The sequence below is a fragment of the Amborella trichopoda genome, chromosome 8 (assembly GCF_054954075.1).
Source record: "Amborella trichopoda isolate Santa Cruz 75 chromosome 8, AtrichopodaSantaCruz75HAP2 v2.0, whole genome shotgun sequence".
NCBI classification, from domain to species: domain Eukaryota; kingdom Viridiplantae; phylum Streptophyta; class Magnoliopsida; order Amborellales; family Amborellaceae; genus Amborella; species Amborella trichopoda.
This window is the reverse complement of record NC_142343.1, coordinates 27,035,217-27,062,545: the sequence shown is the minus strand read 5'-3', so window position 1 is coordinate 27,062,545 and position 27,329 is coordinate 27,035,217. Positions and strand designations below refer to the sequence as shown.

At 39.0% G+C, this 27,329-nt stretch overlaps 1 protein-coding gene across 7 annotated transcripts in view; it reads left to right on the top strand.

Annotated features, from left to right (window-relative positions):
* The window catches only part of RNL (RNAligase), a 134,838-nt gene that overhangs the window by 34,240 nt on the left and 73,269 nt on the right, over nt 1-27,329 (top strand). For 6 of the 7 annotated variants that reach the window (XR_016061392.1, XR_016061394.1, XR_016061393.1 and 3 more), the window contains exons 9-13: nt 9,147-9,275; nt 10,988-11,052; nt 11,147-11,311; nt 20,953-21,113; nt 21,439-21,470. Coding sequence is in view for 4 of the 7 variants with exons in the window: in XM_006843213.4 (XP_006843276.3) it covers nt 9,147-9,275; nt 10,988-11,052; nt 11,147-11,311; nt 20,953-21,113; nt 21,439-21,470 (552 nt within the window). In the remaining 3 variants the exon portion in view is untranslated. The remainder of the gene's footprint in view (nt 1-9,146; nt 9,276-10,987; nt 11,053-11,146; nt 11,312-20,952; nt 21,114-21,438; nt 21,471-27,329) is intronic. The other variant, XM_088874615.1, reaches the window with a different exon arrangement.

Genomic DNA, 27,329 nt, shown 5'->3' with positions numbered 1-27,329 from the left:
TGAGGCAAGGTCCGAGGAAATGAAGTCCTTGACCGTCGGGGGCGTAACCCATAAGACACCAAACAACTGCAGCCATTGACCCAGAGATCATGGGCTAGGTTACCTTAAAGGAAGAGATGAGGATTCGATTCTTCCTCACACATACACATGACACATCTGTTAGGAATAGGAATCCCTTTCTTTTGAAGCTGGTCAACTGTAAGTACCCTTTGGGAGCCCGCTATCCAGTTGAATGTCTGTACTTCTGGAGGTGCTATTGTGGACCAGACCTTGAATAAAACAAATGGAGGATTAAGAGGGAAGGTGGGAGGTTGGATGAGTCTTTTGTTACAGGAGGCCACCGAGAAAGTACCAGAGGGGGTAAGGGACCAAACCAACTAGTCCCTCCCTTGTGTTGAGATGAAAGAACGATGCAATGCTGCTGAAAGAGATAGAAAGTGATTTGTTTCCTCTTCTGAGGGGTTTCTTCTGAAGGAGGGGTTCCACACTCTTCAGCCTCCTGCCCACACCATTTCCTCCGCTATAGTAGAATCTTTGTTAGAGGCAATGGAGTAAAGTGATGGGAAGAGGTCCCTTAGAGGAGTATGTCCAAGTCAAAGATCTGACCAGAAGCGCCCTGTAGTTCCTTCTCTTGGATGAAACTTGATGAATTTTTTGGGCAGTGACAGGGAAGAGGTGAAAGACTTTCACGCTGCTGAGGCCGTGCTTAAGGGTGTTCTCTCTGCCTTCAAAAAGCTTATATTTACAGCATAAGAACTGAGGCTAGAGGGAATCAGTTTGAGTTGCAAGACGCCACCACCATTTCCTTAAAAGGGCCAAGTTATGTTTTCTTAGGATCGTGATTCCTAAACCCCTCTGTTGTTTGGGTAAGCAGACCATATCCCAAGAGATTAAGTGATATTTTGTTCTCTCTGCCTGTCCAGACCAAAGAAAATTTCTCATTAGTTGGTCAATCCGGTTTGCCATTGAGGATGGCATTTGGAAAAAAGACATGAGGTAAACTGGGACATTGGCTAGGGTCGCTTTGATCAAAGTGGTTCGGCCATTCTAATAAATGTATCTCCCTTTCCATCCTGCCCGACGCCTACCAACCTTTTCTATCACATGTGACCAATGTCTCTTTTTAGGTTTACCCAATCCCAAAGGCAGGCCATGGTAAGTTGTAGGATAAGCAATTGGGGACAAGCAATTAATCTTCTTGGATGAGTCGTTATATGCTACCTACCCTGCTGTCAAATAATTGTCAAAATCCATAAATAGAAAAGAGAAAGGAGGAAAACAAAAGGGAGAAGGGAGAGAGGTATGAAAGGTTAATGAGGAGAGAGTGCCATGAGGTCTACCAATCTCTCATGCACCTCTCAATCTTATATCTTATTAAAATTATATTATGGGAAAAACTGCTCATACAAAGTTACTTAGGACCTAAGTTTCTAAGGACTTAGATAACAATGGATTTTTAACCTCACCCTCAAGCTAGATCATAAATGTTGCCCATGCCTGACTTGAAACAAATTGTTAGGAGCATATTACGACCAAGGCCTTTGTTGAAGGTGTCTGCCAGCATATTCTTAGATTTCATGTATGGAGGAGACACCAGCTTACTAACAGCTTTCTCTTGGATGAAATGACAATGTACTTCAATATGCTTGGTCCTTTCATGAAACACTGGATCTGACTATGTAGGTTGCAGCTTTATTACCCCAATACATCGTCATAGGTTCAACAATAGTAAGCTTCATCTCCTGCATCATTGTTTTCTGTCACATCAATTTGCATGTGGTAATGCCATTGCTCTGTATTCAGCCTTTGCACGTGATTTGGCTGCAACATTTTGCTTCTTGCTTCTCCATGTTGCCATGTTTCCACAAATTACAATAACCTGTGGTAGACCGCTTGTCAGATGGCAAACTTGCCCAATTAGCCTCCGAGTAACTTTAAATGGCTAAATGATTATTTGCTTGTAAATCAAACCTCTACCTAGGGCTTGCTTCAGATACCGTAAAATTCTATGAACATCCTAGTGAGGAATCCTCGGGCATGCATGAATCGATTCACAACACTTATTGCAGTAGCAATATTAGGCCTGGTGATGTTCTGATAAGTTCCAGTCTTCTTTACCTTCTTAGATCCTCAAACAACTTCCCTTGATCAGCCAAAAATTTTGTATGTGAATCCATTTGCATATGCATTGGTCTAGCACCCAACATTCCAGTTTCTGTCTACAAATCAATCACATATTTTCTTTGAGACAAACTATTGTCATGCTTTGATCTAGCTACTTCAATTCCTAGAAAATACCTTAGCTGGCCTTAATCCTTAGTTTGAACATATTGTTTTAGATGCATTTTCAAATGATAGATTTCTTCTTGTTTAATGGCATCAACAACAATATCATCAAGATAGAAGACTAGAACAACTATTCAGGTGTTCTGTTTCCAAATAAACACTGAATGATTTGCATGACTATCCCGAAATTCATATGCTATAACAGTTTCTTTTAAACTATGCCCATGGTGATTGTATCAGGTCATAAATGGCTCTGTTCATCTTACATAGTTTATCCGATTCCCTCTGAGCAGAAAACTAGGGGGTTGCTCCATGTACACCTCTTTTTGTAAATAACCATGGAGGAAAGCACTTTTGACATCAAAGTTGCCATGACCATCCCTCTTTTGCAGCCATAAATATAACCTCTCGAACTGAATTAAGTTTAGCAACATGAGCAAGTGTTTCAAAATAATTGATGTGAAACTTTGTACATATCCCTTGGCTACGTATTTGGCTTTTGATCTTTCTATAGTGCCAATAGGTTGATATTTGACTGCATAAACCCATCGATACCCAATAATTCTTTTTCTAGCAGGTAACTCGGTGAGCTCTCATGTATAGTGGAATGGACTTCATCGACCTCCTCTTCCATTGCTCTCTGCTGCTCATTATCAGAAAGTGCTTCCTGAAAGGTCTTAGGAACAAAACTAACTGCAAGGCCTAAAGAAATTTTTTGATATGATCGAGATAAATTTGTAAAGATAACATGTGCAATCGGATGTTGGGTATAAGACCTGATATCTTTATGGATTGCAATAGATACATCATGACCACAAGAAGGAAGTGGATCGGTAGACAAAGATGATGATTGAGTTGGTGGAGGATGTCCAGTCTACATTTTTCTTGTGGTCTACGCCTTTGTGCGTTGCTCTTAAGAAACATCAGGACGTGTAGATGTGATAGATTCAGTGGAGTCAGGTAACTGCGTCAACGAGAATAAGAAGAGGAATCATAGAAGGTAAGGACTTTGAGACTTCTTTGGAAGCAAGATAAAAAAATACTTGTATCAAGCACACGACTCTCTTCTGAAAAATAAGGAGTATTTTGAAAAACAGATTACATCAGCACAAACAAATTTATTTTGTAAACCAGGATGATAACAACGACAAGCTATCTGTAAGTGTAAATACTCGAGAAAGGTAAACTTGACAGCATGGGGATCTAGCTTATCATTACCAATAGTTAACAAATAAACGAAGCAGAGACACAAATACTCGAGGAGGAACAAAAGTAGTGGAACATCAGGAAAGAGAATTGAGTTAGGTGTTTCTCCATTTAAGATTGAACAAGGCATACAGTTAATGAAATAGTATGAGGTCAACAAAAAAAAAAAAAGGTGGAGGTTTTACCCACTTCTTATTTGGGTCTCCCTTTAGGACTGGGCAAACCTAAAAAGAACAATTGGTCCCATGTTTTAGGCAAGGTAGATAGGAGGTTGGCTGTTTGGAAAGGGCGGTACCTATCCCAAGCAGGTAGGACCACCCTTATCAGAGCTACTCTTTCTAATGCACCGGTTTATATGATGTCTCTTTTCCACCTTCCAGCCTCGGTGGCCTACCGCCTGAATCAGCTTATGAGAAATTTTCTCTGGTCGGGTCAGGCTGACAAAAGCAAGTTCCATCTTATCTCCTGGGATAAGATTCTTTTACCCTAATCTCAAGGGGGGCTGGGGATTAGAAATTTGAGAAAACACAACATCCCCCTCTTAGGGAAATGGTGGTGGTGTTTGGCCACCCAACCTGGTTCTCTTTGGTCGCAAGTCCTTCAGAATAAGTACAATGTCCTGACCCTTTCGTGGATCCCAGATGACAGATCTTGGTCCAACGCTTCAGGGGTGTGGAGGTTTATTACGGCTTCCCTTTGAGGTCTATTACGGCTTCCTTTTCTTCTTTCAGGAAACACTTAAGACTATGCCCTAGAGAGGGAAATAGAGTGAGGTTTTGGATTGATTTATGGCTAGGTGATGCCCCTTTCAAGGATTCCCATCCCTTACTGTTCTCCGATGCGAGGAATAGAGAAGCTACCGTTGAGGACGAGTTCAGTATTGAAGGAGGTAGGAGACGTTGGAACCTATCTTTTAGAAGGAACCTTTCCGAAGATGAATCCCTTCAATTTCTCTCTCTCTCGTCCCTGCTCTTCAACACCTTCGTCCCGATCCCGACGAGGGACAAGCTGGTGTGGTCCCTTGCCCCCTCGGGAGAATTCAACGTTGCTTCCTTCTACAAAAGTCTCATCCAACCCCCTACCTTCCCCCTCAATCCTCCTTCGACTCTCGCACTAGTTTGGAAGACCATTGCTCCCCCAAAAGTACAAACCTTTAACTGGATAGCTGGATCTAACAGGGCACTCGCAGTGGATCAACTTCAAAGGAAAGGTATCCCTATTCCTAATAGGTGTGCCTTGTGTTTGAACCATGAGGAATCCAATAACCACCTCTTCCTCCACTGTAACGTGGCCCATGAGATTTGGAGTCTCCTCCTTCAACTCTTTCGGGTGCATTGGGTCTTACTCCCGACTGTAAAAGATCTTTTGGCGTTAAATTTGGCTGAGCATTGCCCGAAAGCTGGTAGAATCATTTGGAAAGCTACTGTGGCAGCAACAATATGGACCATTTGGATTGAAAGAAATGGCCGTATTTTTAGGGGAGAGTCCACCCCGCCTCTTGGTTATTCTTGAAAGTTACCTCCTTGGTAACTTTTTGGGAGGCTCATCACCCCTGGTTCAAAGGCATTCCTAGGGACTCTTTTTGCCGGAATTGGGAGCATATTTTAATCCATAACCCAAAGAAAAACATAGTTATTGTTGCTTGGATGCCTCCTTCCCAAGGAACTATCAAACTTAATTTTGATGGCTGCTCTCTCGGCAATCTGGGGCATGCAGAGGTCGTTAGAGACCACCTTCAAAATGTCCTCTTCTCTTTATCTGAATACATTGGGGTCCATGACTCGCAGTTCGCTGAATCTATGGCTCCCCTTAGAGGTATTCAAAGCTTTGATCGGTCCTGGGGACAGTTTCTCACTGTCGAGGTTGATGCCAAAAACATTATTTCTTGGGCTTCTAAGACAACTCTTCCCCCTTGGTACCTCTTACCCATTTATGATGAAATCAACTACCTCTGCGGGGATTCGCCAATCTTATGCATGCATACCTCAAGGATGTCGAACGAGTTCGCAGATCTACTAGCTAAGGATGGAGCCAGAGCCGGTGTTGAAGACTAGTGGTGTTATGGGTTTTTTGCGGAGCTCTAAGGGACTGTGCTTTTTTTGTATTCTCTTCCTCGCCCCCTTTGTATCTTTTTTGTATACTAACACTTTACTGTGTAAGGGGACTTCTTATAACCCCATTTTGTTTACGGTCTTTTGACCCATTTTTTACCAGGAGCCCTACCGTTTAGGCACTCCTGGTTTGCCTTGTCTCTTGTATCTATCTCTCTTTCTCAATACAAACATTAACAGTTATCAATAAAAAAAACAACAAAAAAAAAAAAGGAAAAAAAGAAAAATAAGAAAAACAAAATGAGGTTAGCAACGCATGTTCATAACAAACGTTTGGAACATGTATAATAATGAGTAGAGAAAGGGTTACTTCTAGTGAGTGTTGATTTGTCCTTTCAGCAACCCCATTTTGTTGAGGAGTATATGCACAAGAAACTTCGTGTAAAATTTCATTTTTGAGCAAAATTATAAAATTCTCTACAAGGATACTCTTTAGCATTATCATAACATAAAATACACGCATTCTTATTGAATTGAATTTGGATTGCCTTGTGAAACAATTTTAAAATGGAGAAAATTGCAGATCTACTCTTTTATTATAACCATGTCAATTGTGAACAATCATCCACAAAAGTTGAAGTACTTATGAGCTGACAAAGTTTGTACTCTAGTTGGACCCCATTTATTAGAATGAATCACTGCAAATAGAACAAGTCTTTGCTTGTCAACTCTAGGACGAAATGACACCCAATGATGCTTTCCTATTTGACAGGCTTTACACTCTAAGCAGATACATGCTCCAAAGAAGGGCCTAACGACTTTTAAGTTATTGAGAGAAGGATGACGCTGCCGACAATGCCATAAGAATGGAGAATCAATAGAATGAAGAGCAACAATAATCAGGTTGTGATCCATGTAGTATAGACCGCTTGACTAATACCTGCCACCAATTGCTCTCGTTGGTTTTAGATCCTGAGAGATATAATAAGAAGGACAAAGGTTATAGAGCGATTTAGATAGATTTGGTTAATTTGCTCACAGATAATAGACGGGAAGCGATCTTTGGAATGCATGTTACAAATGACAGAGAAAGGAAAAAAGTAGGCATAGCTGTACCCTATCTTGGCACATTGGGCCACAATCCATCATCCAGGGTATGAAAGAAAATAAGAATACACTTATTTAGAGAGCCAAAAACACAGGACTCACCAGTCATGTGATCAGAGGCCCCTGAGTCGAAAACCCAGGGAGCAGGTTTCTGAGAGGTGTGAAGCATATAAATACCTGAATTGGCGAGGGTGGCAGTAGGGAGGAAGAGGGAACAATGGACTGCTGTACTTGTTTAATAAGTCTTTTATATTCTTCTTTGGAAAGCACAATAGAGCCACCGGCAGAAGTCGATTGTTGTTGGCGATCATTGGGTCCATTCAGATAAATATCATCACTCTCAGATGTGCTAGGAACTTGTTTTGCCCAAGTAGGCTTACCAACCTTTTCCCAACACTTATCAACTGTATTTTTATATGCCCACAATGCATACACTTGCAGTTCCTCGACACCCTTGCAACCATCACCTCTACCACGGCCTCTTGTCACGACCACTTTCCCAACCTCTGCTCCCATCACCTTTCTCTACAACTGTATTCAATGCCGATCCATCACTAATACTTTTGAGGAGCAGCTATATTGACATGTTGAATGCTCGTGTAACGATTAGTGAGTGATGAGGGTCCACTGCTGGCCAAGATTTGTATATGTACATAATAGTGCTCAGGATAAGGTCAGATAAAAATTTGGCAACCCCCTAAATTCTTTTCCCTACCTCTTCTGTAGTTCTACATTACCAGATGTAGGTTATATATTCTTCTAACATACCCTTGAGGGTACTATCATACTTACTCACTCACACTATTACTGCCCTATTGCAATTGGAACACCTTCTCAAACACTCATATACTTGAGAGATACTTTTATCTAATGAATGTGTTTCTTTTGAAGTGTTGGCACTTATTTGGGGTTCCATACTATATTCCATAACTAGGTCATGATTATGTAATTCTCCCTCAACCACTTTTTATATTTAATATCATACTTACAAGGCTTGTCTTCAGTCAAGTATTTCAATTTCCCCTTGCACTAAGGGAAACTTTGACAAATTGAGCCCATACAACATAATTTGACTCGTTTAATTTTACAGAGGTGATTTCTATCCCCACAGTTTTAGGGAGACTAAGAATTCCAGGTTTAATTTCATTATCCATAAGCATATAAGATAAAAATGAAAGGACAGTTAGGATCGTCGAATTTCAGTCACTCACAAAGCCTAGTACAATTTTAGGAACCACTTAAAAGGAGAGAAACATCATTAAGATTTGGTCGCTCTCACACATGAACGAATTAGGGTAACACCGCATTGAACACGAGCATCATTGTTCTGCCATTATTGGGTAGATTGGCATCATCTGGAAATTATGTCACGATCGCTCTGTAGAATCTTGATCTCGAAAGTGAAATCACACGCAAAGCAGCATTGCTACACCACTTGCAGATCCACATGACCTTCTACCCATAAAACCTCAGGAAAGAGCCCAAAGGTTTAGATTGAACAGTCCTAGATCGAACGGTCCTGGGTTTTAAAGATTAAAAAAAAAAATGTAAAGAAAAAACTAGGGCAAAAAAGAGAGAGGAAGAATGAAGACCATGGTGGAGACAAAGATTAAGGTGTTTGCTTTGTGTCAGCAAATCCAGAGAGAGAAAAGAGAAAAGAATAGAGAGAAGGGAGAGAGAGATGAACGGCTAGAGAGGAGAGAGTTCCATTAGGTCTCCAAAGCCCTCATACATCTCTCAATCTTATATATTGTTGAAATTTATGTTATGGGTAAAACTACAAATAAACTTGGGACACTTAGGTTCTAGGACTTAGATAACAACTTTTAACAATAATGAAGTAATTCAACTTGATCTGTGGGATCCAATCCCCACGACTCTTTTTGCCAGGGAATTATAGTTCTTGTATAACTTGCTTGACAATATTTTAAAGTTCAGATGTTGAAATTTCTTCTTCTGTGAGTTAATACTCTTTTGACAAATACTGCCTTGTTCAGACTGCCGATTGCCAGTGAATATTGCTGAAGCCTACTTCACCTTTTTTCACTTTTGGCGTTCTTTCATTTTCCTAACTGTGTCTTTGCTAGCGGATCATTACTGGACCTGCAGATTTCTTCCTTGTTCTTCATATCACTGATTGATGTTCTTAGTCTGAAAGGAACATAATAAGGAAATATTAGCCTCTGCTATATAATCTTGGATGTTTATGAAAAATGATATCATCTGTTTCGGCTCTTTTAAGCGATCTGTTTGCTTTTTATGTTGTTCAGAGTTAATCTTCTTAGCTATTAAATATCTACAATCTTTTTCATGTTTTTACATTGTTATGTCATAATGTCTTGATAGTGTTGTTTATCTAGGTCCTGCACATGACGTGAACATAACTGTTTCAACAAACCTGATCTTAAGAATCTAAGTGGTGCTTGCACTTGATTGACCTGATTAACTATTATGGATGTTCAACTTCACATCTTGGGATCTTGCATACAATTTCAGGTTCAAAGGATCATGTGAAAGTACAAGGGGAAATCCTGGAAGGACTTGTGGCTCGTATTGTCAGTCGTGACAGCGCAAAACATATGGAGAAGGTTCTGAAAGATTTTCCACCACCTCCTTTAGATGGAGGTAAAAGTCTGTACCTTCGTTGTTTATGCCATCTTTAGTGTGACCTGATTGTAATTATTATTGAATGCTAGACATCTATATTGTTATTATTTAAATGTTTCTTTTTTTTTGTCAGTAATAATAATTTCCTCAAAAAGAAATTCTTTAGATAAATGGAGTGTGTTGCCATCGCAATGATGGTGTCGATGAGATGTCGAGGCAGCATCTTGGTGACTTACTAAATTAGTCTCAATTAATCTATTTGCTTAATGCTTCAGCATCTTCATTAGCATCCCACAGTACATGGCCAGTATGAAATTCATATTGGTAAATTGTTTCTGAGGTGTAGGCATGCCAACTATTCTGTATCTTGCAATCTCCATCTTTACTTCTATGGGTGGATCCTTAGCAATAATTTGAAAGCGTTGTTCTCTTATCTAATTGTAAATATAAATAACTGCAAACTTTAGAAGTCCATTGTTCTTTTAAATTTCGAATTTGTAGGCTTAAGAGTTTGATTTATCATTCCTTATCTGGAACATTTTTTTATATTAGTTAACATTTCTTAAAAAAAAAAAACATTTTTCCGTAGTATGTCTTTCAATCTGCAGTCCATTTGTATATACGAGACCTTTGAAGGAATACTTGAGGGCTCATGCCCATTATTGACAATGTTACTATGGACAACATTAAAATGGGATCCTTTTATCGAGAAGTCTTGAGTGTACATGTCTTCCATGTTTCATGGTATGCTACAGTTTGTCGATGAACTTTCTGTTTTGGCTTTGGGATTTTTCTCAGATGGATGTTTCTGTAAGTCCGTTTGAATGTGCGTGCACGTTACCATGGTTTTGAAGGTGGGGAAGGGGTTTGTATGTACGCGTAGGTACTTGTGTGTGTGTGTGTGTGTGAATGTGATATGGCTTGACATATTTGGTGAACCATTACTTACATGGGCACGACCTTTATTTGATAAGTAGTGCTTTCACTGCTCTGCAACTTTCTACATATTAGAGATATGCATTGTAATGCAAGATATATGTAGGGAGTTTGAACTTCTTTCTTCACAATATGTTAGTTTGTGATCATAGAGGATATTGGGCACGCTATATATATTTCATACAATTGAAACTTGCTGGTACATGCATGAAAATATATGCAAATATTATCTGCATTTTCCCTGCACCCTTTTTGGCACCTTCATTTGAATTCCCCCCATAAGTTTAACTGGAGCTTCTCTGTTAGAAGCTTTCCTGTTTTCTTGTCAGACTACCTATAAGTTCCTCAGTTTTTGTTTATTGAATCATATCAATCCTAGAGATATCAAAAGATTTTGGATGGGTGATGCTCAGAGTAGTTCATATTAATTTGAGTTGATGGCCTATAGATGTTTTCCATGGTCTTGTGCCAACATTGTGCTATTTACACTTTAAAGTGATGAAATTGAAGGGTATGCCCTACCATAAAACGTGCACTTGTCATAACTTTATGTTCTTGCATGACAGGAGAATAGTCTTCAATATTTCTGTATTGCAATAATTTATTGAAAAATGAGGATTTATTTTGGTTGGTTGGCTGAATGAAGTCTTATGGGGAAGTTTTGTTTCTTTTGTGAAGTTTTGTGTCTGGAAGTATTTGAAAAACTGGGATTGGCTAAATTCCTCCTATTCAGCAATTTTGATGACAAATGGCCATCATGTTGTAACATTGCAGACTTTTTTCTTTAATTGCAGCTGGTATTGACTTGGGACCCAGCCTGCGTGATATATGTGCAGAAAATAGATCAGATGAACAGCAGGTTGCTAGATTGTATCAATCTGTGTGATTCATTTTGTGCCTTTGGAAATAAGAGCATTTTGCTTCTTGGGTTCTCATATATTCATGTTTTGCAGCAAATAAAGTCCCTTCTTCAATGCGTTGGAACTTCTTTTTGCCCTGACCAATCAGACTGGTTTGGAGACGGAGATGCAAATAATCATTCAAGAAATGCTGATCGATCAGTTTTATCAAAATTCTTACAAGCCCATCCTGCGGATTTTGCCACCCTGAAGTTGGAGGTAACTTCGATGAAATATTTTGCTTTCGTTTTGTTGCTCTTGGATGAAGCCCTTTTCTTGGATTTTGAAAGTTTGCATACCCAGTGGATGATAATTCTCTTCTTCAGGTTTCTCCTTATTTTTGCACATGTTTTGCCATAATCTCTCCTTGCACTTTATGCATGCTTGACTAGGGGAGAGTTGGTGTGGCAATTGTCCAATTACTTGTGTATGTTAGTGAGCAGTTGGGATTGATGCGTGAGAGTGATGTGAACTGGTAGACTATTTCCTCTTAATCTTGAATTCGAGTAGGCAGTTAATATTTCCTTCTTGGATTTTTCTACATTTGATTAAAAATTCATAATTCTCTAGTCTAGTTTACTGGTGGCTCTGCCTAGTTTAGAATGGCTTTGAGCCAAATAATAAAAAGGGTTCTTTAAGAGAAACTATCTCAAGCGATTTTTTTTAGAGAATGGAATTTATATTTTTTATATTTTGGGAAAAGACATCTCCTGAGCTATTTGGGCGTGTAAGAGGAAAATTGGGCTGTATTACCCATCTTCCAAAACTGTGGTGAGGATTAGAATCGCATATAATGGTCCTGAAACCAGCTGGGAAGCCCTTGCTTGTATCGCAGTGAAGCCATAAATTCATTCTATGAATAGTTAACTGTTTTTTTTTTCACAAAGAATAGAAAAACAAAACTACCCGTCTCTTTGTCTCTCTAGAATACTAGGTTGTTTTTGTCAGTGCAAGAAATCTATTGCTATTTTTACACCCCTCTGTCTCTTAAAAGGGGGAGGGGAGAAAATGTCATTGACCATTGCTTCCACATTTTTCTGCTCACATCTTGATCACCTGCTCAACTTTGAATCCCCGGTAAGTTTAATATCTTGTCATTTGTCAACTAAAACAAGTTGCAATGGGAGACACAAGAGGAGAGCTTATGAGAGATTCCTGAATTCCAATCTGTATGGGGCGACATCTTCATTATAATTTTAAATACTGCAAGGGTCATATGTTAAGGTATGTAGAATTACATAAATGGCCTCGACATTCAGGGGCCTTATAAGGAATTGGGCTTCAGTTAAGACGGTAGCCGCTCGGGTTTTCATAGCGCTATGTCTCAAGATCCATTCCTATGTAACCTTGCCAAAAAAAAAAAACAGACATTCAATACAAGAAAAAAACAGTTAAGACGGTAGCCGCTCAGGAATTGGCCTTATATTGTTTGGTAAAATAACAAACAAATGACAATTATTCCTCTTATGCATACCCTACCCATTCTAATACATATTCGAATCCCTCAAATTGTACGTCGTGCTTGAACAGATATGATTTATCTTTTAAGAGATGCTGTTCATTGGTTATCCCTTTGGTGAAAATACCCGCTCTCTGGTTTTCGGTTCCTGTATCATCCCTTTGAAATGCATCTATTTATATATTCTTGTAGACAAAATGGTAATCAATATCTATGTGCTTAGTACTTAGTACGATCCTGAAAAATAGGATTAGCTGCAATGGTGAGTGCACTCTGATTATCATAATAGATAGTGTACCTCTGTACTCTACGGCTGTGAGATACTACCAGGTTTCTTATCCAAGAAATCTCTACCCCGATGCTCGTATATGCTCTATGCTGGCCTCCTTACTTGATCTTGCCACGATATTTTGCTTCTTTCTCCTCTAAGATATCAAATTTCTTTCTAAATAAACACAATATTCTATGATTGACACATGTGAATCAAGATCTCTTGCTCAATTGATTTGATTTTCAAGCATATAATTCCGTGATTAATAGCTCCTTTCACATGTAGGATAGTGCACTTTATTGCTTCCATGTGGGCATTGGTGGGTGTAACAACTTCTACCACTTTATTGCTTCCATGTGGGCTTTGGTGCGTGCATAAACTTCTACCTGATTTAATGTGAAGGCTATATGTCAGGACAGGCAGTGGGATACTGAAGTACTTGTACCATGCCTTTTTGATTTTCTGTTTTCTCAAGTCATTTTCCTGGATTCACTCTCAATCTTTTGTCGAGGGCTGCTAGGGTGGCTAATGTGTTGAAATGCAACATACTAGTGTGCTCAAATAAAACAAGCACTTATTTATGTTGAGATAGTTGGAGTTCATCCTGAGTGTGGTCTTCTTCTTTCCCCAGAAGTATATTGTTGTGCCAAATCTTTCATCTGGAGTAGATCTAGAGATCTTCTTGTAATGTTGATGTCATTGACATACCGGAGGATAATTACACTACCTTTGGTGCTGCTATGGATGAAAAGAGAATGATCCATGATCCACTGATGTCCTAATTAATCCATATTCCTTTGCCTCGATCCATGGATAATCTCTGTTATTGGTGATGATAGGGTGATACAAGGTGCAACTATAAAAAGTTTTCATCAATCTTGTAGGACTTTAATTTTAATATTATGTATATCCCGTATTACACACATGCCATATCTGAAACTTTCACAAAATATGGAGACTCAAAAACTGATGGTTTTTTTGGGGGGGGGGGGGGCCCCCAATAAACAAGGTCTGGCCTAGGAAACCCTTGCTGCCATTTTCTCAAATATATGCACAGAAACATCAGCAAAGATTGTGTACCTGAATTTTTCCTAAAATAATCTTGGAGGACTTTGTGGACCCTATATTATCTCCCCCTGATAGTGCACCTTATAAAGCGCTGTTTCGCTTTTTCCTCTTTGTTTTGGGCGAGAGCCGGAGCTGTGGCTGCCGAGTCTCTTCCTCTCTCTACTTGGATCTCCCAAAAAAGAGTATGGAAGAACAAGAAACACACAGAACAAGAAACACTTAGTAAAGGCCCTCACATACACCTTCTCTTTCTCTCATTTTCCATCTAACAAACCTAGAACCCTCTTGGAAGTATTGACCCCTCGCTATGACCTCAACCAGAAGCTAACCAAAAGCTTCTGCACGTGATACCTCTTTTTCTCTTCAATTGAGATCTCTATGCTTCGTCATGAAATGCACTACCCTATTTAATTGTAAAAAATTGGCTCCCTGGCCACCTAGACAGTCCAAGCAAGCCAAGTGAATGGGCTTATGCTTAGGTGCCTGCAAAACCCTTTTGCACTTCTATTCATTTATTTAGAAAGATAAAAAGGACCGATTCCTATTTTTGTGAGAAATAAAGTGCAGTTCTTTTATTTAGGCAGAGAATATATTCTTTAGAGAAAGAGAATTTTTATTGTACTTGTGCTCTTATTGATTTTTTTAGAGAAAAAAAATATTTTTGTGAGACAAAGTTATGTTCTTTTATTTAGAGAGAGTTTGGTCTTTAGAGAGGGAGAGAGTTTTCCTTGTAGTTGTACTTTTCTTCATTTACTTTAAAAGAAGTATCCTTCTTTATTTTTTGGAAGAGAGTAATGTACTTTTGTTTTAGATAGAGGATTTGGTCCTTATAGAGAGCGATTTACTATAGTTGTGATTTTGTTTTTTATTTTTGAAAAAAGTGCCATCTCCTAATTTTTGGGAGAGGATAAGGTTCTTAAGAAAGCATTACATGTGGCACATTTACACAATAATACATGCACATGGCCATGACATTAATATTTACACAATAATACATGCACATGGCCATGACATTAATATTTACACAATAATACATGCACATGGCCATGACATTAATATTAGTCCTTTTATACAATTGCACATGGATGACGTTAATATTACATTTTATGCAAATTAAAACAATACAAGGGAGAGAGGGTACCCCCCCTCACCTTTCCTTCTTTTTCCCTCTTCCCCTCTGCCCCCCCCCCCTCCTACAGCGGCTGTTAGCCTAGGCATCTGAATCTGAATTCTTAAAAAATGACCTATTTATAGATTTTTGTAGGGGTAAAAAAGGATAAAGTTATTAATGTTCTAATTGTAATGGGACATATACAGAGTCAGTCATCCAGCCATTAGACATTCGTTATGGATCAAGGGTATATATTTCACCATTATCCTTTTGAGGAATCCCATTCCAACATTCTTCCGAATCCAAGGTGGATTTCATGTGAACATTTTATAGGATCTTCCAATCCAAATTGGATCGTGACTAATTTCCAATTTGAATTAGTATTCTACCATCCAAACTTAACCGCAACTGAACTTCTCAAACTCACAACAAAGTGAATATCCTAACCATCTGGAAAATCTTGGAAATAGCAACTCGGCAATAAAATTGAGTTTGATCTTCATAGAAACAATACTACTATTCTCTGATAAAAAAGTTGGCTGCCCAGCTACTTAATCGAGCCACCGGGGTGGTTGGTAGGTCTCATCGGCCCGCATTGTGCCGAACAAATTGAATATCCTAACCATCTGGAAAATCTTGGAAATAGCAACTCGATAATCAAATTGGAGTTTGAACTTCATAGAAACAACACTACTATTCTATGATCGAAAAGTCGGCCGCCCAGCTGCTTAACTGAGCCACCGGGGTGTGACTGGGAGGCCTCATCGGCCTGCATTGCGACTATTTGGCGCAGTGTGCGATGGTGGCCTTGGGTGCCTGATTGGTTGCCCGTGGCTCTTCCTGGGTGGGCGCCCACGGTCCAGCGCAGTGCCTGCCTAGGGCCCTTTTAGTGAGGCCCAAAAATGAGTCTCGCCAAATGGGCAAAAATGCCCTTTTTTCCCTCGAAAATTGGCCAAATTGCATTTGGGGTGTTTTTTAGGCCTCCAAAACCCTAAACAACCCTATTTGGTCAAAAAAGCATTTTTTTTCGTTCAAGAACAAATTTTTTAAGGATTGCAGCCGAATTTGTAGTTTGTTTATGTTTAGGCTTTGTATTTAGTCTGAGCTTGTGTTGTGCTTTTTTTTTTCATTTCATGTGTTTGTTTTTTGAAGTTTGGCTTCACATTTATGATGATATGAGTTTTTTTTTTTTAGTTTGCTATTTTTTTGTTTGTTGGTTTTACATTGTGTTATGTTATGCTTTATGAGTGGTGTTTTTTTTTTTTTTTCAGTTTGCTATGTTTTGTGATTACAATTTATTTATAGTTATGTCTTGGCTATATTTATGGCCATGTTAGCTATTTATGTCTATGTTAGACAATATTACTCGTATAGCTACGTCCAAAATTTTTATTGCAAAATCATGTCTTAAACAGCCCCCAACCCCAACCCCACCCTCCTCCTTTTTCTCCTCCTCCACCTCCTTTTCTATTTTCTGTAGTGCCTGCCCAGAACATTGGGCAGTTGCCTAGGCGTTCAGTTCCCCTTTCTTGAACATTGATATTATTCCAAGATCGGCCTTGTTTTGGAACAATATTTTAATTCCAAAACCACCATTGTTCTAAAGTCAAAATCCACTACACAAAGTTAAGATGGTTCAATAGAAAAACTAAAACCATTCTTATTTTCCTTGAATTGAAAAGCTGTAAGAAAGATCATCGAAAGAGTTTGCTTAGTATTAAAAAACATCATCAACTATGCGCTCCATGACTACCCTACGACCACAACTTAGGTCTTAGACTAGCCCACTAGATCATTGACGCTCTTATCTTTCATGAAAGGGGCTCATGATTAGCCTATCGAACTAGCCAACGCTTAGAGGGACCACAATTAGCCACCTATAATAGGTGGCCTCCCCAAATTTAAGTTTCCAGTCACAAAGACCAAGTCTGAAAGGTGTGGCTGTGTGGAATTCAAGATAATAAAATCGAGAAATTCCTTTTTTTATTAATGAAACTGAATACAACTTACAAGTGCCACAATACACTGCTGTAAATAGAAAATAAAAACTTAAATACAACTTAGGACCTTTCCTTTTCCTGCCAAAGCAAATAAACACAACCTAGGAATAAAATCCATTCTTTCAATATCAATTTAAGTACAAAATATATTCCTGAAAAATCACAGTAAGACTAGAGATATAACTGAAAAATAAAAGTAAACAGATGGGAAGACTTACGTGATTGTTCCTTGGATTACCCCAATAGGACTTGGTACACTCCACACGCCATTTCCCGACTAATGGCGCACTTTTTATCCTATTGATGTTGCTGGAATTTCAGAGATGGGACATGGGCTGTACATGATAAATTAGGGTTTTAGAGAGCATGAAAGCACAACTAGGTTTGTAGGAACCCATTAGGATCAAATTAGGGCATAGCATGAAGAGTGAAACTCTTCTTAGGCTGGGATAACTCTCTCCAAACAATAAAACCCTAAATTAGGGTTTGGCACGCCACCTCTTATTTTATTTTATGGTGATGTGCCATTAGGATGGAGGGAGAGAGAAAGGAGAGAGATAGGAATTTTAAATGAGAAAGAGAAATTTATTTGCGGCGTGGAGGAGAGAGAGATAGGAGAGATAGGCCTAATTGTTTAGAAAATTAGAAGGCGGTATGCCTCCTTTTATAGGTCATAAGCCCCCCCTTGGGTATGCCTATGCAATGACAAACTTGATCATTAGGAACTTAGGAAATCTGTGAGGTGAGAGAAATAAATCTGAACTATCCAAACCTTAAAACAATCATCTTGATTTAGCGAGGAATATTAGGAACATGATCCCCTAAATATTTGACCCATATCCACTTCTAGTCCGAATAGGATTAAACCAATCAAGAACCTTCTAGATTTTCCTAATATGCTTTCAAAATTATAGGAAGTCAAGATAATGTAATTTTGGTCAAAACTAACTCTCACAAAAAATGGGAACAGAACCTTCCTTTTAAAAGATTTAACTTTTCTAGCTTAAAAGCATCCTTAATTTAAAACAAATTTTTAAAGAACAACGAGTGGGGTGTGCTACCGTTTGTGGGTGACATGTGGCCCCATGGCCCCCGCCCATGTGAGGGTGGCATACATGTGGCACTGGATCCAAGGGCCCCACATGTACCTTTCCTTATAAACAATATATCGTAAATACCCTTTTAAAGGAATTTACAGCAGGAAATAAATTTTTAGAAATCTCAAAAATTTCCAAAATACATAGAAACATGTCTAATACTAAAATAAAATCTCTACATTTCTAATACTAAAATAAAATGTCTAGAAGCTTGTTAAAAAAAATAAAATATCTAAAAGTAGATCGGTACCAATGGGTCAAAAACCAAGTTAGTATAAGGGGACTCAACTCGACGCAGTGACCATGATCTACAACTGTCTTCTTAAACCGACCCAACGAGATCCGTAACCCATGGTCTCATGCAGGGGCTCAAGATTGACTCCTCAAAGCGGACCGATAAATAGTGGAAGCACAATCCCAGAATGTGGATTACATCACCCCCCCTTTAAGAGCAAGTCAAGCACATGTCACTACAATGCAAGGGGGACTCTCTCCATGCACAGGTACACGTGTCCCTCTATAGGGATGCTTCTTCGAAATGCGGCTGTTATGTGTATATGCTATGTAGAAGTTTGTTGAGGATGCCCTTGCTCTCACATGCTTACATCTGTACATAGAAAACTGCATAACTCTCTTGGCGTACATACCATCCCTAGGCATCTCTTCGACCTCAACAAGGGATGATCCATTATAAACCCTTTTCGGTAGTGCCAATGTTCGAAATTCGGCTGCCCAACCGCTTAGGTGAAAAAGTTTTAAAAACGCCTAGGCGCAGTTTGGGTGGGGACATTATGCGTTTTGCTTCTGGGCGCCCGCCTAGGCGGTCAAGGCGCCGCCCCGTGACAACTTATGGGCGGGCAGAAAAAAACCCTCGGTGAGCGTAAAAAATGTAATATTTTTCCCCCTAAAAAGGGGGGAAAAGGTTTTAGGAGATATTCTAAACCCCAATAGAAAATCCGTGGCCTTTAGGGTGAGAAGAACCCCTTCAAAACGAATTTTTTTGTGATTTATCGAAAGATCAATAAATTTTTTATTTTTTCGATTTCTTCCCAAAACGAGGCAATAGTTTGTGGGTGGATATGGAGTTTCTAGTAGTTGATTTTGGGAAGTTTTGTGACTCAACAGATGAGGTTTGCTTCTACATCGATTTGATTTTGATATTTTTAAAGTATTATCATATTTGAAAGAGGGTTTTGATTTTATTTTTCTACAACATATTATGTTAAGAATCATGTGTTTTTTCTTTTATGATATATTTACATGTTTGTAGTTAAAAGATCGTTTTTTTTGATGATTTATTGATTTTTTTCTCACTTGGACGATGAAATTGAGCATATATCATTTTCTTTGCACAATGTGTCTTATTTTGTATTCTATTTTTATTTTTTTTTTAGCTTATTTGATAAATAATTGATTATGCAATATCTTAATGGGTTAAGTCTTAATGTGAAAGTGAAACTAAAGTCATAAAATGCCTTATGTATTCAGTTATTCATTTAAGAACTCCCTTGTTTTTTATGTTTGGGGTGGGGCGTGGGGGGGGGGGGTCTATTTTGGTGAGGGCACCCTGTCCCTGGGTTCCCGCATAGGCCGCCAGGCACCCAAACTGCCTTGGCGCCCGAATCCGGTTTTTTTGAACATTGGGTAGTGCTACATGCCCAGGGGTAAGGGTTTTGTATATGACCAAGGCCACATACCGCCTAACCCTTGCTCAGTCAAACAATACACACTTCCACTGAAGCGTATAATCCATTATAAAACATTCTTACGGCCTTGAAAGGCAACAAATCGCAGCATATTCAAGTCATAAAGACGAGACACCATCACAAAGATGTGCTGAGTCCTCTCATAGAGATGGGTTTTTTGGTTTGGGTGGTTTCCAATAGAGATTGGTGGCAATAAACCAGAGGTTTCAAGGGGGCTTTCCGGAACCTTGGGTGGCCTAATCTCTGGTTCAAGAGAGAGATTGATTCTTTGGGAAAGCTTTTTCGCAAAAATTAGGGAACATCGTGAAATCAGCATTTCTATTTCTCTCACAGAAAGCAACCTCATAAGATTGTTGGTGTGAACCAATAGTGGAAAACTGGAGAATTATTCCATTTAATGTTCTATCTTTGTTCCTTTTCCTTTGTTTTTTTTTGTTTTCTTTTTCTTTTTTTGTTTTGTGTGTGTGTGTGTGTGTGTGTGGGGCGGGGGGGTTTGGGTTCTTTCTCATTTGTGTTTTTGGGAATTGAATGAGTCATCCATTGATGGAAAGAGGGTAATCAAGCTTAGATAAAGGGAAACCAGAAAAAGGAAAGAAGAAAGAGAAAGGGAAAAAGAACATGCAATTAAAATAGGAAATGGAATAGGTACAAGATTCTAGAGAGCGTGAGAGGCTGGCCAAATCTGGTACCAACATCATTGGCCCCCATTTGGGATGGTAGAATGAAAAAGCTGGTTGTTCATTCTGTCACTTTTTTGTATTCGTTTGTTAAATTCAAAACTGGTGGTTTTTGATGAGGGGCAATATGGGCAATTGGCCCTCCGGTATACTTGGGTGAGGTGATGTCTATTCTCATAATGTAAAACGCTAGATTTCATTTCTCTTCAAAAAATTAACTGAAATACTTTTTCTCTAAAAAGCCCCGATAGAAAATGAGAGTTAATTATGTATTGTTTTGTAACATAATTGGATATATACTTCCTTTTTTTTTTTTTCCGTCCTTTCTTTTAGGTGTTATTTGTAACAAGGCTCATAAGCATTTTTGTCAGTAACTTATGCTGTTATTGACCCAGATATTGGTCCCATAATCTATTTCGTGTTACATTGAAATAGTAGACGTGTAATGTTTTTGCCAATATGTTTGGTCAGGAAATGATCCGTTTGATGAGACAGAAGCATTTCCCAGCTGCTTTCAAGTGTTACCGTAACTTTCACAAGACTGTCGCATCACCGAAAGAGAATGCTACTTTTAAGATGGTCATCCATGTGCATAGTGATTCTGGATTTCGGCGTTATCAAAAAGAGATGAGGTTAATTACGCCCCTTGATACAATACTGCGTGTATAATAGGATTAGTGTTTTAAACCATTAACACAGCTTGGGATTCGGCTAAGTCCCGATCTGAATCATGTGGACTCAACTGGGGCGAATCTTAAGAAAGACTCGGCCAAGTCTATTGGAAAATTGGGAAAAAATTGATTGACTGAGGCAAGTCTCAAGATAAAGAGCCTTGTTGGGTTTGTAACAGTATCTAGTCAGGCGAGTCCTGAGCTTGAAAGAATTGAGTAGGATAATTGATCTTGTTATCTTGATCCAATATGTGTTTTGAAGAATGACTTGTTTCCTTCATTTCAGGAATAATCCAGGACTGTGGCCTTTATACAGAGGTAGCTTTCGTGGACTTTGATGTTATTCATCATTTTCAACTTAAAATTAATTTTTATTATATATACTGTTACTGTAGCTTTGGAGGATTTTGATGCTTTTTTCATTTCTCTCTGAGCTTCTGTTATGTTTATTTTTATTGTTTCTATTTAATATTCTGTGAGGGCTGTCATTGGTTAGTTTCTGGCATAATGATCCTTGACCCATAAGTGACATATCATTTATCAACATATATTCTTTTGCAAGTTTGCCTTGTTCTTGAGAGTAGGAGTTTCATAACTACAGATTCAGTGATATTTGTTGGCATATTGATAGCTCATCTGAAAGGTCCCAAACTATGTTTTGGCATTGTTGTTGTGGCATATTAGGTGATGCTGAGTTTGTGTTTTAGTGGCTTTTTTTGAGAGCCACGTTAACACCATGTTTAGGTGTTGACTCATGTGTTGGCACGCACAAAAAATGTTACTTTTTAGTGAGAAATGAAAACTAAAATGTTATTTTTAATTCCACTTGCAAAACATCGAATGTTGCTAGAAGTCAAATAATGTAGTGGAGAATTTATAGAAGGAAATCAAGGAACTGAAAATTTTATTGAAGATAATGGTGGAAGTGTCAATCCAAGGCTCTTAGCACTCCGGTTTAACTAGTACTCTCAAAACAATAGCATTCAACTCTAAATGTAAAGCCCTAATACAACCACTATTTATAATAAAAGACGTCACTTAAAACCCAAGAAATCGTGATTCTTGAGTCCTAAGTTGAAAAACTTCGTACATATATTTTTACCCTCTGATAAAATAGGTGATTCTGTAAAGACTCTAGCTACTTCATAGAGAGCCCATAAAATCCAGTAAACAAAATCTAAGAAATTCTAAAATCCCTATAACAACTTAAAAACCCTAAAATTAAACCCCTAAAAATCCAAAACAATCTTTTTTTTTTTTTTAAATAAATGTTAACTTAAAATCCAAAAAATCCTTAAAAAATTGAAAGAAAAATTTCAAAAATAAGAGGCATCTTATTTAGCATCTGACTCCATTAGTTGCATAGTGTCCTCAAGTTTTGAAGTAGGTTATGATGAATTCTGTATTAAAATAACTATCTCCTTTAACCTGAAATTTTTTCCTTGATTCTCGGGACCTGTGGGTTATTAGCCCAATAAATATGTAGGTATTGTGCATCAAAACTGGGATTTGAGAACATCTCGTGGAGTAATTGTGGTTTATATGCTCAGTTCAGCAGCATAAACTTGCTGGATTTGCCTAATTTCACCAACTTAAATCCGCTAAAATTGCTTGAGTTCAACTCAAGGACAAACAAACATGCGCCTTCTTCATTAAACCTTGTGGTTTTGCCCATTTTTTCCTCAGTAAATGGAGATCCTAGGGTTCCCTTTTTCACCTTGCCGTCAAGGTTTTCTTCATTCGTTTCAAAATCTATTACCAATAAAAGGGTCCAATTCTTGAACTTCAAAAGGTTCTTCATAAACAATTGGATCACGCACAAAATCTCATTTTTCGTCATAGATCAAACCAACTATGGGATATAGAAGGTGATTTAGGCTGATAATTAAGAATACATATCTGTAGGCAAAGTTTTCTCGTGTGGCTCTGAGCTGTGATTGGATCCCCTTTTTCCTCATCAAAGACGGCTTTAGGTAGTCACTCATTATGAGAAGGACCGTTGTCCCTTCCTTGGTTATGATGCGAAGTTTCATTTTTTCCATGGTTACGGAGATATTTGTCTCCTGTGGAGTCAAATCCACTGGATTCACATCTGACTTATTGGTTGCTGAACATCGATTCGAGCTTTTTCGTATCTGACTTATTGGTTACTGAACATCGATCGGAGCTTATTCATATCTGACTTATTGGTTACTGAACATCGATCGGAGCTTATTGGACGCACCTTGTGCATTAGATGCTCGAACCTCCTTCGATTCAAACTTCTTCGACATATTTCACAAGTCATTTCCTCAATTCTTTCAGATCATTGAATTCCTCCCATGTAACGTCGTCGCTACCACGAATCCACAACCACAAACATGACCTCCTCTACTAATGATCAGGCAAACTTGTAGCGATCGTTGGGAGCTTTTGAAATGGGCCTGCTGTTATACCAATGTAAAGTCAAAATTGTAGAATGAAATCAAAGAACTAAAAATTTGATTGAAAATAACAGTGGAAGCTCACAAGCCAAGCTTCTTAGCTCTCTAGTTTAAACAAATAATATTCAACTATGAAAGGAAAAACTCGATTGCAACTCCTATTTATTGTAAAGACCTTACGTAAAACCGAAGAAATCCTATTCTAATTGAAATAGATTTCCTAATTAAACAAAAAAGTGTAATGATGTTAAAAAAGTAAGTCTGAATGGCCTTTTTAACTACATTGCCAAAAGGCTCGTCAAGGACTAAAAAAACTTCAAAGAAAAAAAAGAAACTAAAATTCATAAACAACTTTAAACCCTATAAGTCAGCCCTGAAAATCCGGAAAACACAATCTTAAATTTTACTAGCGAAAATAGAAGGCATTTTGTGCTGCATCATAAATGTACACACGGCACAACATATATCTTGTAGCCGAACTTTGGTTAGTTGTTCATGTTAATTTAGGGAGTTAGTAGGCTGAGCTCCTGCGCCTAGAGAAGCTCCTTCTTTTGCCAACCTATCTGCCTCAGCGTTGCTTGAGGGTGAGCTGGGGGAGGGAGCTGCATAGGAAAAATATTTGCTGAAAGATTGAAGATAACCTTCAAGGCGGTTGCTGTTGGTGGGTGGCCCAAGGAGGGTATTGCTGGAATCAACTTCTACCATTAAACCTTGAGCATTGGTTCCCATGTGGGCCACCCTTTTGAGGCCTTCTTGCAGTGCCATTGCCTCAGCAAAGGTACAGTCGTGGACCCCAATGTACGCTGAGAAAGAAAAAACAGTAGAAGCATTGTCTGATAGAGTGCCTCCAATTCTCGAGGGTCCTGGGTTGCCTAGTGAAGACCCATCAGTATTAAGCTTAAGGAAGCCCAAGGGAGGGGGGTCCAACTGGGTCTAGTTTTAACTGTCTGGGTGAATAAATGTAGGAGACAAGCCCAATTATTAAGGAAATGTTGGATTGGAAGCCTAAAATGGGAATATTTTTGGCCCAAAGAAAGATGAGGGTAGTAATAGACTCTAAGACTGATTCAGTGGATTTTAAAATTCCTCTAAAACTGTGCGAATTTCTCTCAAGTCATAAGCTCCAAAGCAGTGCCGCTATAGAGAGGTACCAGAGTTTTCTACCAAAATTTGAGAAAGGAGAAAGGGGGGTGGGGGTCTCAAAGAGATCGTTCAATTTTGGGGGGTAACCCACTTTAACCCGAAAAGTTTAAGGATTGAGGACCACAGATTGAGGAAAACTTCACATTGGGTAAAGTGATGAGGAACAATTTCCTCTTCCTGAAAGCAGAGAATGCAACGGTTTGGGAGAGAAAACCCTCTCCTCTAGAGTTGATCAAGTGTGAGGGTTCTACCATGGAGGAGGGCCCGCACAAAAGCCTGGACTTTGTGGGGGATTGGAAGAGCCAAAGATGAATTGAGGAGAGGCTTGGGGTTCTGCAAAGGGAGGAGGGATGAATAGAATGAGGAGACAGAGAAATATCTCGAAGGGTTGAGAAAATGGGGTCTAACAATTGGAGAAGAGGTAAAAGGGAAGGAGATTCTTGGTTCGTCAAATTACGCCTGGAAATTGAAGTACAGGCCAAGTTGGAGCCATTGAGCACTACATAATCAGCTATCAAGGCTCTTTGGTCTCTTGCAACAAGGAAGAGAGAATGGAAAATAATATATAGAGGAGAGAGTCATATCCAAAGATCAGACCAGAATACGAGAACCATTACGTAGTCTAAATCTGATCCGATTGAGGAAATCATTCCTGGTGTAGGAGACGCATTTCCACGCTCCAGAGGATCTATGGGTTGGGGGGTTAGGGAGACACTTTCCACAAATGATACCATATTTCACCTGAATAACCTGTTTCCAACGGAGAAGATGTGGGGAGGAAAATTTCTACCACTATTTGCCAAGGAGGGCAAGATTCATGGTCCTAAGGTTTTTTTTTTTTTTTTTTTATAACTGTTAACTTTTGTATTACTATAAGATAAAGAGGTCCAAGGTAATTCCAAGAGAAACTCCTGGCAAAAAAAAAAAAAAAATGGTCCTAAGGTTTTTGATACCCAGGCCCCCAAATTTCTTGGGGGAGGAGACAATATCCCAGGTGACTAGATGAAGTTTGTTGGTTCCCTCCATTCCTGACCATAAGAAATCCTTGATAAGCTTTTCTTGGCGGAGGATGACCGAGATGGGGATTTGAAACAAAGACATGTAGTAAATTGGGATACTGGCAAGGGTAGCTTGAATCAAGGTGATTCTACCTCCAAACGAGAGGAACCTACCCTTCTAAGAGGCGAACTTCTAAGTGAACCTTTCGATCAGATTAGCCCAGTGGTTTTTGCTGGGTTTTCTTATGCACAGAGGCAGCCCTAGGTATGAAGAAGGTAACAATTCAGTGGCACAACCCAGCTGAAGAGCTAAACTGAGCAGGTTGGCGTTGCCAACGCGGATCCCTATCATTTTTGTCTTTTTTAAATTTGCTTTCATCTCTGTGAGAAGTTCAAAGGTTTGCAAGAACCGCCAAAAGCAATCAACTTGGGTAGGGTTAGCATAACAGAAGACAAGGGTGTCGTCTGCATAAAGAAGAAGCAAAATAGTTGGACTCGAGGGACAAGTTCGAAAACCCGAAAGGAGGCTTCTGTCATAAAGTCTTGAGATTGTTTGGGTGAAGAGTTCCTATGAGTGTGAATAAGAATGGTGACAATGGTCCCCCTGTCTAAGCCCTCTTTGGGCCTGGAAAATTTTTTCTGGGGATCCATTAAGGAAAAATCCTTCCAGGGATCCATTAAGGAAAAATCCTTTCGGGGATCCATTAAGGAAAAATCCTTCCGGCTATCTTTCTCTTCAAAATATTATCTTCTTCTCCTCCCTGCCCCCTAGATGGAGTTTTGTACACAGGCTTTGGCTCTGATGAGAGAGGAATGATCTCCTTAGTCTCTCAAACTAGGTACACTTCACATCACCCCTACAACTTATCCCCCTCTCTCTTCTCTCTACTCTACTCTCTAACCTCTACCTCTCTGCTCTCCTCCTCTCAACTCACCAACCTCTAAACTCTCTCTCTTTTCTTCCCTCCTCTCCTCTCCCCAATCTCTCATTTTCTTCTTTTTGCTTTACGCCCTTCTCTATGCTTTCCTTTCTATTCACTTACTTCTAGTCTCTCTCTCCTTTCTTTCTCTACTCCCTAATCTCTTTGCCCCTCCTCTTATCACACCAATGTCTAATTTCTTACTCTTATTTCTTCGCTGTACTGCTTGAAATCTAGTACTCTTCTCTCCTTTCATTGCTCTTGTCCCTCTACAATTATACCTTTACTATTCAGGGGATGGAAAAAAGAAGAAAAGCAAAAAAAAAAAGGAGAGAAAAAATATATGGAGAAAAAAAAAGGAAAAAAAGGGGAAAGAAAAAACCATAAAGTGAGAGTGGCAATGGAAAAAAAAAAAGAAAAAGGAAAAGAAAATTACATATGGAGGGATTTTTAAGCCTTTTCCCTCGTTGGCCTCTCCCCCACTCTCTTTTGCAGTGCTATCCCTTTATCTCTCCTCTCTCTCCTCTTTTCTCTTTCTTCTTTTTAGCTTCACCTGTTTTAACCCTTTACCATTTTCTTCCATAAAAGGTAGCCTACCACGCTTCTTGTCTTCACCTTTCTCTTTCCCCTTCCTATTTCCCTCTACCCCTTCTTCTCTTTCTCCATCCCTTTATTTCTTCTGCCCACCCTTAT